The 12,242-nt window shown below is 41.8% G+C and overlaps 2 protein-coding genes across 24 annotated transcripts in view; both read left to right on the plus strand.

The window, feature by feature from the left end:
* Nucleotides 1-12,242, plus strand: part of LOC113036849 (protocadherin gamma-C5-like) — a 276,532-nt gene that overhangs the window by 119,260 nt on the left and 145,030 nt on the right. The window contains exon 2 of one of the 23 annotated variants that reach the window (XM_026193743.1): nt 2,175-3,382. The exons of 19 other annotated variants lie outside the window; for them this stretch is intronic. In XM_026193743.1, coding sequence (XP_026049528.1) covers nt 2,175-3,382 — 1,208 coding nt within the window. Of the gene's footprint in view, nt 1-5; nt 3,383-4,114; nt 4,718-5,041; nt 7,678-12,242 lie in introns of those variants that run through there. 3 more of the 23 variants (XM_026193751.1, XM_026193734.1, XM_026193487.1) reach the window with 3 other exon arrangements.
* The window catches only part of LOC113037281 (protocadherin beta-16-like), a 44,795-nt gene continuing 40,236 nt past the window's right edge, over nt 7,684-12,242 (plus strand). Inside the window, exon 1 of the mRNA XM_026194204.1 lies at nt 7,684-10,956. Coding sequence (XP_026049989.1) covers nt 8,656-10,956 — 2,301 coding nt within the window. The 5' untranslated portion in view covers nt 7,684-8,655. The remainder of the gene's footprint in view (nt 10,957-12,242) is intronic.

The raw sequence follows: 12,242 nt of genomic DNA on the forward strand, positions 1-12,242 counted from the left end.
TCAGTTAGAGGATATTTGTATATCTATTCTCGTTCTTTACTTAATTACTCTGATGCAAAGCTTCCCAGCATTATACATTTCTCAGCACCAAGGACAGCGTCTCAGTTTTTCTCTGCATATAGGTAGGCCTACAAAGCTTTTGTAAAAGGTCTCACATGGTTACTTTTTAAAGGAATGTTTTCTTATAAAGTGACTGATAGTTTCCAGTTGTTTTCTATATCCAAATGTCTTTGTTTATAGAGTATTGATGATCACACGCCATGTTTTTGTGCAATGTTTCCTGGCAGTGTTTTACTTGCTTACCATTCGCTTGCCATAGTTATGAAGATATTTCAAGGGGACCCTGGAAAGGTAAAATATTAACAAAAGTAGAAAGACGGTATGTGTTTCTTAAAAGCATTCTTTCTCTCTTGTGGAGTCCATATGCTCATCCAATGTCTATTCAATTACTCGACTCTTTCATACCCACTTATGTTATAGTGCTTATGCTTTCGATGCTGCCTGAGTCACCGTAAGACTTTGCATTCACTGGATTATATCAGAATCAGATAATCATTACATTAGGACTTATACATCTATAGTTTACTCTAAGGCAACACTTCTATTTAATTTAATTTTCTTTTGTTTTGTTTGTGTTCTTCTTTCCTGTCCGAGTCCCGGTATTCTTGGTCTGGACTCTGCCGTTTAAAAATTCTGTTGAAACTGCGGTTTCTGTTAGGTCGTTCGTTTCAAATTCTCTTAGCATTTTGTAGTTGTTGTTGTTTTTATCTATCTATATTCCTACTTGAAAAAGGTCTTCATTAAGCAGAATGTTGACAATATGAGAAATTAAATATTACCCCCCCACAGTCAGTGATATGTTTTGGCGGTTTACGTTTCTCGTATTCAGTTAGTTCGCATTCATGTTTTTCCGACCCTGTCCTACTTTTTATGAAATATGCGAAATGTTAAGTGTGTAGCTGTAGCAGTACATCCATACCTGAACACAGTGACGTATTTCCTGAATCAACTTATGTGAGGTGACTTATTCGAGATGGTTGGAACACTAGTACCAATATTACTTGCATTTGTAATTAAAACATCGTCTTTATGTGAGTTTTCACCGTCAGCTGGCTTTGCCAACCTTAAATGTCGTGCCTTTTAGCTTTACAGCTCTTTTTACTGTTGTACTTTTGTGTTTTCATGGAGTGTGTTCTGTTTTGACAATGCATATTCAAATGTAATTCATATAGTATTTTAATATACATTTTTGGGAACCTTTGTTATAATTATTATTATTAGAAGTAGTAGTAGTAGTAGTAGTAGCGGAAGTATTTTTTCTGAACACCTGTTGTAGCAGAACATCTTGGACATATTTGTATTTTTTTGATTGCACTAAATGTCTCATGACATTGCCAAAGAAAGAAAGAAAGCGCACGGTGTTACTGATTGTGGACTCTAAGGGACGCTGTTGGTCAATATAACATTTTTTTCTAAAACACTATGACACAGTCTCCTCCCTTACCGCCGTTGCTCGTCAAGAAAAGCCGATAGTAGTCATTATATGGGCTCACAATCGAAGAAAACGCACATCTCATTCTTTATATCTAAAAGATAGAATACAGTAGTTTATCATTGGTGATATATTAACTTTAGAACCCAGAATAAGTGAAGCGATTTACAATTTCCTTTAACTATGGATTGTGGATTAAAAGGATACACCCGGTGTATAAAATGGCGCTTTGGCTGTGGACGCAATTGGCATTTCTTCTTGCTCATTTTTTGTCTGATTCATATGGTCACTGGACATATTCGATACTCTATCCCAGAGGAGATGAAGAAAGGCTCACTCATCGGTAATGTAGCACAGGACCTCGGCTTGAATCTCAAAAGGCTCCGTTTGGGTCGGGCCCGTATCGTGACCGGCGACAGCATCCAGTACACCGAGCTGCAGACAGACAAAGGGATTTTAGTCGTCAAAGAGAGAATAGACCGAGAGCAGCTGTGTGGAGACACAACCCCGTGCAGTTTCAGCTTTGAAGTGATTTTAGAAAATCCTATGGAGCTACATCAAATCACAGTTGAAATAACGGATATAAACGACCATTCGCCAACCTTCAAACGAAAGAGCATCAATTTCGAAATCAGCGAAATAGCCAGTGCTGGAGCTCGATTTTCTTTAGCCAGTGCAGAAGATCCAGACGTGGGTGTTAACGGACTTAGAGAATATTTTCTGACCGACAATGACAATTTTATTCTTAAACAAAACTCGAATGCAGACGGGAAGAAATACGCAGAGATGGTGCTTCAGAAGCCGCTGGACAGGGAGACAAATCCTAATCTGTCTCTAAAGCTAATAGCTGTAGATGGTGGGACTCCGCAGAGATCTGGTACAGTAAATATCGATATAACTGTTCTCGATGCAAATGATAATGCTCCAGTATTCAATCAATCTGTATATAAAGCCACAGTCATGGAAAATTCTCCCCGAGATACTTACGTTACCACTGTTAATGCCAGTGACGCAGATTTCGGGTCAAATAGCATTGTGACTTATTATTTTTCAGATCTCAACAGTGGTCTCAGTGATGTGTTTATGATTGACGAAAAAAATGGTATAATTTCAATAACAGGCTTTATTGATTATGAAAAAGACAAAAAGTACGAACTTCGAATCGACGCCAGAGATCAGGGAGGTTTAACAGATTCCAGCAAAGTGATAATTGAAGTAACTGATGTTAATGATAACGCTCCTATCATAAGTGTTATGTCATTCACTAGTCCCGTGTCCGAGGACTCTCCTCCTGGTACCACTATTGGCATCATAAATGTAAAAGATCTGGACTCGGGTGATAACGGACAAGTAAACTGTAGAATAGAACAAAACGCGCCTTTCAAAATTAAATCTAATTTAAGAAATTACTATACGTTGGTAACAGATACTGTATTAGATCGTGAAAGCGTTTCAGAATATAACATCACAGTTGTTGCGACAGATGCAGGAATACCTCCTCTTTCAACAAAAAGAACCTTTCATTTAAAGGTCTCTGACGTGAACGATAACTCTCCAGTATTTTCTCAAAGTGTTTACAATACGTTTATCATAGAGAATAACTCTCCGGGCATTTCTGTTCTCACTCTCGGGGCTAAAGATCCCGATGAAAACCAAAACGCCCGGATATCTTATATACTGGAGAACACTAATATTGGTGGAGCTCCAGTTTCTGAATATGTTTCAGTAAATGCAGAAAGCGGAGTCGTGCACGCAGTGCGCTCCTTTGATTATGAACAAATCAAACAGCTGGTTTTTGTTGTGAAGGCGCAGGATGGAGGCTCTCCTCCTCTCAGTAACAATGTGACTGTGAAACTGATAGTTCAGGACCAGAACGACAACCCCCCTCAGGTTCTGTACCCAGTCCAGACTGGTGGCTCTCTGGTGGCTGAAATGGTTCCTCGTTCAGCAGATGTGGGCTATCTAGTGACTAAAGTGGTGGCTGTTGATGTGGACTCTGGACAGAATGCCTGGCTCTCCTATAAACTGCAGAAAGCCACAGACAGGGCGCTGTTTGAAGTGGGCTTACAGAATGGAGAAATCAGAACTATCCGCCAAGTCACTGATAAAGATGCTGTCAAACAAAGACTGACTGTTATAGTGGAGGACAACGGGCAGCCCTCTCGTTCAGCTACAGTCATTGTTAACGTGGCGGTGGCGGACAGCTTCCCTGAAGTGCTGTCGGAGTTCACTGAGTTGACCCACGACAAGGAGTACAATGACAACCTGACTTTTTACTTAGTCTTGGCTCTGGCTGTAGTTTCTTTCCTCTTCATCACGTGTTTAGTGGTTATTATATCAGTCAAAATCTACAGGTGGAGACAGTCTCGCATCCTGTATCACTCCAACCTGCCTGTCATTCCATATTATCCACCACGTTACTCGGACACTTTGGGGACAGGGACTCTGCCACATGTGTACAATTACGAGGTGTGCAGGACGACTGACTCCAGAAAGAGTGACTGTAAGTTCGGCAGAGCTGGTAGTCAGAACGTGCTGATAATGGACCCCAGTTCTACAGGAACGATGCAGCGGATACAGAGTGAAAAGAGCATCCTGGATGAACCAGACTCTCCTCTAGAGGTTAGTTTTTCCGTATAACGTATATGTTTTTTTTCAAAAATATATACTTTTTTCCCTATATTGCAGTATCAAATAACTTCCAGCACCATGGACAGCGCCTATGTTTTCGTAATGTACCCACGATTATAATTTCCCTATCACATCCTCCGAAGTAATCACTCGCCTGGTCGTATGTTTCTTTCAATTATATGGATAAATCCATGGTCAGTTTTTTCGTTCATACCCCCAGACAGAGTTGGTCCGCATTCCTTTTTTTTTCCTTTTATCATTATCACTGTTATTATTTGTTGTCCAGGCTGTGTTGGTGTTCTTGACACGGAAATGAGCAGTTCTACAAACGTTTGCTATCACAAAATATTAGTCTAAAGCAGAACCCAGTCATATACTCATATCTTAATAATTTCCTTCTTTTTTTAATTTTACGTATTTCCAAATGCTTCATCTCATTTCATACGAAAGTTCTCATCAGACCTTACAACAACCGAATTAGTCAATCATCTTATGTATGTGATTTCATTGTACCGGTGCATAATTGTATATTTCCCTTAAAAGTAGCTTTTTCTTATGAATCAGGTAATATTTTTATTTTATTTAAATAATGAGCGGCACAGTTTTTTGAGCAGATGTTTGATTAAAAAAAACATTTTCAATTGAATCTGGATAGATTTTAATTCCCTTTCTGTGAAATGTGTTAAAACATTGATGCTGAAGTTAAAGTATTTCAGTCAGTCGATAGTATTGTCTTTTTCAACTCGTTTCATATTAATCTCCATACTAGATAAAATGCATTCATTTCCGGTTTAACAATTGTTATTTTTAGTTTTATTCAAGCCTCATGAGATTTTTCACATTTTCGACTCTAAGCGACGCTGTTGGCCAGTAAGATGATTTTTTTTTTTTTTTTTTTTTTTTTGCGTTACGTTCTCATTCAGTCCATCCTCTCGGTGATCATGACGTGAGGAAGGCTCTCCGTGTGTTGTCCAGTGCGGATTCACAGACTTTCATTTGAAGCATTTACAGCTTGAGGACAGTTGTAAATGTAACGCCGGCGCTTATATATTGGGACGTTTTCTACTACATACAAAGGAAAAAGCTTCCATCCTTTGATTATTTCCATCGGAGTGATGGCGACATTAAGATCTCTGACCTGCATTTCTTCAGAATGCCGATTATTTTATGAACTGCGATGTCGCATAGAACTCCTTCTGTTGCTGCTTCTTGCGGTTAACATGGTAGGTGGTCAAATTCGGTATTCTATACCCGAGGAGATGAAGAAAGGCTCTGCTATCGGTAATGTGGCGCAGGATCTTGGCTTGGATCTGAAAAGGCTCCGCTCAGGGCGGGCCCGTATCGTGACCGGAGAAAACGTTCACTACACCGAGCTGCAGACAGACAAAGGGATTCTGGTCGTGAATGAGAGAATAGACCGAGAGCAGCTTTGTGGGGACGTAACGCCGTGTAGTTTCAGCTTTGAACTGATATTAGAAAATCCGATGGAACTGCACCCCATAACAATAGAAGTCTTAGATGTTAATGATCATTCTCCGATATTCAAGAAAGCAAATATTATGCTAGACATTAGCGAGTCCGCAAATCTCGGTGCCCGATTTGTGTTAGATAGTGCAGAGGATCCTGATGTTGGAGTAAATGGACTTCAAAATTATGTTTTAACCTCGAACGACAACTTTGTTTTAAAACAGCATGTGAATCCAGACGGGAGTAAATATGCAGAGATGGTGCTTCAGAGGCAGTTGGACCGAGAGAAGGTACCACATCTATCTTTGGAGCTTATAGCAATCGATGGTGGAAATCCTCAGAGATCTGGCACCGTAAATATAGACCTTAATGTTTTAGATGTAAATGACAACGCTCCCGTTTTCAAACAGTCTGTTTATAAGGCGACGGTGATAGAAAATGCAGCAAAAGGTACTAATATTGTCACGGTGAATGCTACAGACGCAGATAGTGGATCAAATGGTTATGTCACATATTCAATTTCAAACGTGAAGAGCAATATAGCTGATTTATTGTCCATAGATCAGTTCTCTGGTTCGCTGTTTGTCTCAGGCCTCATAGATTTCGAAAAGGATAAAAAATATGAACTCAGGATAGATGCAAAAGATCAGGGTGGACTAACAGATTCAAGCAAAGTGATAATTGAAGTAACTGATGTTAATGATAACGACCCTATCATAAGCATTATGTCATTCACTAGTCCCGTGTCCGAGGACTCTCCTCCTGGTACCACTATTGGTATCATAAATGTAAAAGATCTGGACTCGGGTGATAACGGACAAGTAAACTGTAGAATAGAACAAAACGCGCCTTTCAAAATTAAATCTAATTTAAGAAATTACTATACGTTGGTAACAGATACTGTATTAGATCGTGAAAGCGTTTCAGAATATAACATCACAGTTGTTGCGACAGATGCAGGAATACCTCCTCTTTCAACAAAAAGAACCTTTCATTTAAAGGTCTCTGACGTGAACGATAACTCTCCAGTATTTTCTCAAAGTGTTTATAGTGCGTTTATTACAGAAAATAACTCACCCGGCGTTTCTCTTCTTACTGTGGGAGCAAAAGATCCCGATGAAAACCAAAACGCCCGGATATCTTATATACTGGAGAACACTAATATTGGTGGAACTCCAGTTTCTGAATATGTTTCAGTAAATGCAGAAAGCGGAGTCGTGCACGCAGTGCGCTCCTTTGATTATGAACAAATCAAACAGCTGTTTTTTGTTGTGAAAGCGCAGGATGGAGGCTCTCCTCCACTCAGTAACAATGTGACTGTGAAACTGATAGTTCAGGACCAGAACGACAACCCCCCTCAGGTTCTGTACCCAGTCCAGACTGGTGGCTCTCTGGTGGCTGAAATGGTGCCTCGTTCAGCAGATGTGGGCTATCTGGTGACTAAAGTGGTGGCTGTTGATGTGGACTCTGGACAGAATGCCTGGCTCTCCTATAAACTGCAGAAAGCCACAGACAGGGCGCTGTTTGAAGTGGGCTTACAGAATGGAGAAATCAGAACTATCCGCCAAGTCACTGATAAAGATGCTGTCAAACAAAGACTGACTGTTATAGTGGAGGACAACGGGCAGCCCTCTCGTTCAGCTACAGTCGTTGTTAACGTGGCGGTGGCGGACAGCTTCCCTGAAGTGCTGTCGGAGTTCACTGAGTTGACGCACGACAAGGAGTACAATGACAACCTGACTTTTTACTTAGTCTTGGCTCTGGCTGTAGTTTCCTTCCTCTTCATCACGTGTTTAGTGGTTATTCTATCAGTCAAAATCTACAGGTGGAGACAGTCTCGCATCCTGTATCACTCCAACCTGCCTGTCATTCCATATTATCCACCACGTTACTCAGACACTTTGGGGACAGGGACTCTTCCACATGTGTACAATTATGAGGTGTGCAGGACGACTGACTCCAGAAAGAGTGACATGAAATACATGCAACCGATGAGTCAAAGTTTAGTGAGTGTGGATGGATGTGGAGACGTTGTACCGCAAGTGGATAAGCAACGGTCAGGCAACTTTTCCCAAATGTCTACTTTGGTGAGTGATACTTCAATCAAGTAATCTCTGGCCCTCTCTCTCTCTCTCTCTCGCTCCCGCTCTGTCTTATCCTCTTCTTATTTAACCCCCCCCCCCCCCCCCCGCTTCTTTTTTTTAAATTTTGCTCCTGAACGTCACATTCCTTTACTGTCTTTCACTCGCCTTTAGTGTTGCTGTCCCTTGTGCTGAAACGGTCGGTGGTCAGTTTTGAAATTTGTTTCGAAAGGGGAGCATTTAAAAATACATAAAGTTTTGCAACTTTAATACTCTATGAAATAAAATAATAAACTTCATATATTTATTACAATCAACTGTGGTACAATAAGAAATGAGGCAACACTTCAACTTTCGTTATAAAATGAAAAAAATATAAAAAAAATAATATCTGACGCTCAGTAGAAAACAGAAATAGCACAGCTCACTTCCTGTGCTGAACACAGCTACCATTAAATAGAAGTGATTACATATTTAGTTCCATTTAGTTTTAGTCATTTAAATTTCTTATGACATATCAGCAGTGATCTAAAAAATATAGCTGAACTGAAATAAAAAAAGACTTGCAAAATGATTCTGTGGCGCACAATATTGTTAATGTAAGAGCACAGGCTTTATTGATATTGCTAAATAATACGGGGTGTATTATTCTTTTTCAATTTACAAATGGATTTAAACTTGCCTTCACTGTTGGATACAACGATTACATGTGTCCTGATCATGTTTATAACACAGACATTACCGTAAATGGGCTCTAAGTGCCGCTGTTGATACATCACTGACTTTCCGTCCAAATCGGTGATACAGCGGTCCTCCCCTACTCAGTGTTTCTCTGCTTGAACGACGCTGCTCTAATCCGTTACGGTAGGGTGTAGAATTCCTGCTGGAATATCCTTGCCTGAAATATGGAAATGTGATTTTTTTTTTTAAAAAATACATCTGTTTGAAAATAAGAAGAGTCACTGTTACTGCACCGTTTTATTTATGATGGCCTCTATGTGGATAATGGCTGACAGAGGCCGACGGCAAGCGCTGGTGTTGATTCTTTGTCTCATCGAGCTGCGCGCAGTGGCTGGTCAGGCTCGGTATTCCATCCCGGAGGAGCAGGCCGAAGGATCGTTTGTCGGAAACATTGCGAGAGATATAGGCTTGGATGTTGCGAGGCTGATTTCAGGTAAAGCTCGTATTATTACAAAAGGAGGCCGACAGTATGTGGATTTAAACAAAGACAAAGGCATCCTTGTTATTAAAGAGAGAATCGACCGGGAGGAACTGTGTGGAAAGACGACGCCCTGTAGCTTCAGCTTCGAGGTGATTTTAGAAAATCCTATCCAGCTTTATCGTGTGACAGTGGAGGTGACAGATATAAATGATAACAGTCCGTTGTTCCCAAAAGACGAAATTAGCTTGAAAATTGCTGAAAGTGTAGCATCAGGGACCCGCTTCTCATTGGAGAGTGCAGATGACGCTGATGTTGCTAACAATGATATTCAAAAATACACACTTAAACCCTCTGATCATTTTAAGCTAGAAGTACAAAACCAGCCGGATGGAGTAGGATTTGTTGAAATGGTTTTACAAAACCCGTTAGACCGAGAGAAAGAGGAAACTCACAGTCTCGTGCTGATTGCTTCAGATGGCGGGGATCCACGGAGATCAGGGACAGTGCATATTCATATTACCGTGCTGGATGCTAACGACAACGCACCTGTATGCAGCCAGGCTGTTTATAAAGCAGAAGTCAAAGAGAATTCTCCTGAAGGAACCGTGATAACCACTGTCAGTGCAAATGACCCGGATAAAGGAGTAAACGGACAGGTAACATATTCTATAGCTCATGTCGCCAAAGAAACGAAACAACTTTTTGAAGTAAATGTTCAAACTGGAGAGATTAAAGTCGCAGGTAAACTCGACTTTGAAAAATCTAAGACTTATCAACTGAACGTGCAGGCTAGTGACCACGGAGGTTATTCAGATACATGTAAAGTCATCATTCAAATAACTGACGAAAATGACAACCTCCCTACAATACAGCTCATGTCATTTTCGAACTCGATATCTGAGGATTCTCCTCCAGGTACAACGATAGCTGTTCTTAACGTGGATGACGAAGACTCTGATGGTAACGGTGCTGTCAAGTGCTCCATTAACTCTGATGTACCTTTTAAAATCGAGTCTTCACTAACGGGATACTACACCATAGTAACTGAAGACTTTTTAGACAGAGAGAGTATCCCTGAGTATAATCTCACCATAACTGTGTCTGATCAGGGTTCCCCGCCTCTGTCAAGCAGTAAGAACATCAACGTAAAAGTATCTGATGTCAATGACAGTCCACCCAAATTTGATCATTCAGAATACACTAAAACTGTCGCAGAGAACAACTCTCCTGGACTTTCTGTGTTTACCGTGAGTGCTAATGATGCAGACTGGGGCCAAAATGCCAGAGTTTCTTACTTTTTGCAGGAGAGGGACATTAATGGGCTGGCTGTGTCTTCGCTGGTTTCAGTAAATTCAGATACCGGTGTTATTCATGCAGTGAGATCGTTTGATTACGAGCAGATCAAGTGGTTTGAATTTAATGTAACTGCACGTGATGCTGGATCCCCTCCTCTGAGTTCAGTGGCTACAGTTAAAATAATAGTTCAGGACCAGAACGACAACGCTCCTCAGGTTTTGTACCCAGTCCAGACTGGTGGCTCTCTGGTGGCTGAAATGGTTCCTCGTTCAGCAGATGTGGGCTATCTGGTGACTAAAGTGGTGGCTGTTGATGTGGACTCTGGACAGAACGCCTGGCTCTCTTATAAACTGCAGAAAGCCACAGACAGGGCGCTGTTTGAAGTGGGCTTACAGAATGGAGAAATCAGAACTATCCGCCAAGTCACTGATAAAGATGCTGTCAAACAAAGACTGACTGTTATAGTGGAGGACAACGGGCAGCCTTCTCGTTCAGCTACAGTCATTGTTAACGTGGTGGTGGCGGACAGCTTCCCTGAAGTGCTGTCGGAGTTCACTGATTTGACCCACGACAAGGAGTACAATGACAACCTGACTTTTTACTTAGTCTTGGCTCTGGCTGTAGTTTCCTTCCTCTTCATCACGTGTTTAGTGGTTATTATATCAGTCAAAATCTACAGGTGGAGACAGTCTCGCATCCTGTATCACTCCAGCCTGCCTATCATTCCATATTATCCACCACGTTACTCAGACACTTTGGGGTCAGCGACTCTTCCCCATGTGTACAATTACGAGGTGTGCAGGACGACTGACTCCAGAAAGAGTGACATGAAATACATGCAACCGATGAGTCAAAGTTTAGTGAGTGTGGATGGAGCTGGAGACGATGTACCACAAGTGGATAAGCAACTGTCAGCCAACTGTTCCCAGATGTCTACTCTGGTGAGTGATAATCTAGTCTTTCATGTTCCATTTTCTCATGCTCAGCACGCACGTTTAAATGTTAGTGAAGGTTTTTAAAAAATCGGCTTAGTGTAGCTGTCTGTGGTCCTGATTTTTTTGGTTGACGCATTTTAAGTAATTTTTCAGTACTTAAAATCTTCATTCTCCCTATGTGTAGCTACTAAAGCTGGTAGGTCTAAATGCCCCACCAGAAATTTCTTTCTCATACAAGGAGGAGGGGAGCAAGTGAATCAGCGTTCAGGGCACCGAGACTGAGCAGGTCTTAATCACAGCATTTATTCCAGAGAAGGAAGGAAAAACGGAATTAACAAAACATTTTTAAAAGACACTTGTGCAATAAAAACGTTCTCTGTATGTTAAAATCCCTGCTGACAGGAATAAATATACACTATTCAAGACATAATACAATACGATGTTTCTCATACACTAAAATTCCCCCCACAGTTCCGTGATACCACTGTCCGGCCACGCTCAGACAAGTGTTCCTTGTATTTAGAACCAGGAGAGGATTTCCTTTTCCGAAATAGAGATCACGACAGCCAGAAAGCCAAGGAGCAACTTCATATCTCGGCCCTGTCTCTCTCTGACGGGTGCGTCGCCTCACAGCCCAGCCGCACTCCACACTTGGGGCTCCCGATTACTGCAAACGTGGCCGCCCTCGTAGCAACACCATGAAGCAGGCAGACACTGGCCAGCAACGTTGTCGGCACGGCCGCTGCGACCCTCCTCTGACAGCGCTGCACCCGGCGCACAACAGTGGGGAAAGCGATACTCACATATGCTGTCGATTGGACGCGTCGTCTCCCACTGTCGCCCTTGTTGCTGTTGGGATTTGGTCGCCGCGTTACGCTGGCCGGTCCGTCTCCGAATGACCCGTCGCAACCCACGATCAGGCAGCAGGTCCGTCTTTTACCACGCTGGCTTTCACGCGTTCCTTTCTCCTGTCTCTGCGCCCACCCTCTCCTCTAACAAGTCCGTTTGGTGGCTAATTGGCCACCTCAGGGTACGCCAACACCTCAAAAGGTGCCTGCTATTGTCCGCCCAGTCCACAGTGGATTAAAACATGCAATATAAATATCAGGGTAAAACCATGCAAATAAAATCAGTACTGTACGCACTCATACACACTAAGAGCAAGACAACACAAACGA

This window comes from Astatotilapia calliptera, chromosome 2 (genome assembly GCF_900246225.1).
Source record: "Astatotilapia calliptera chromosome 2, fAstCal1.2, whole genome shotgun sequence".
Classification (NCBI taxonomy): domain Eukaryota; kingdom Metazoa; phylum Chordata; class Actinopteri; order Cichliformes; family Cichlidae; genus Astatotilapia; species Astatotilapia calliptera.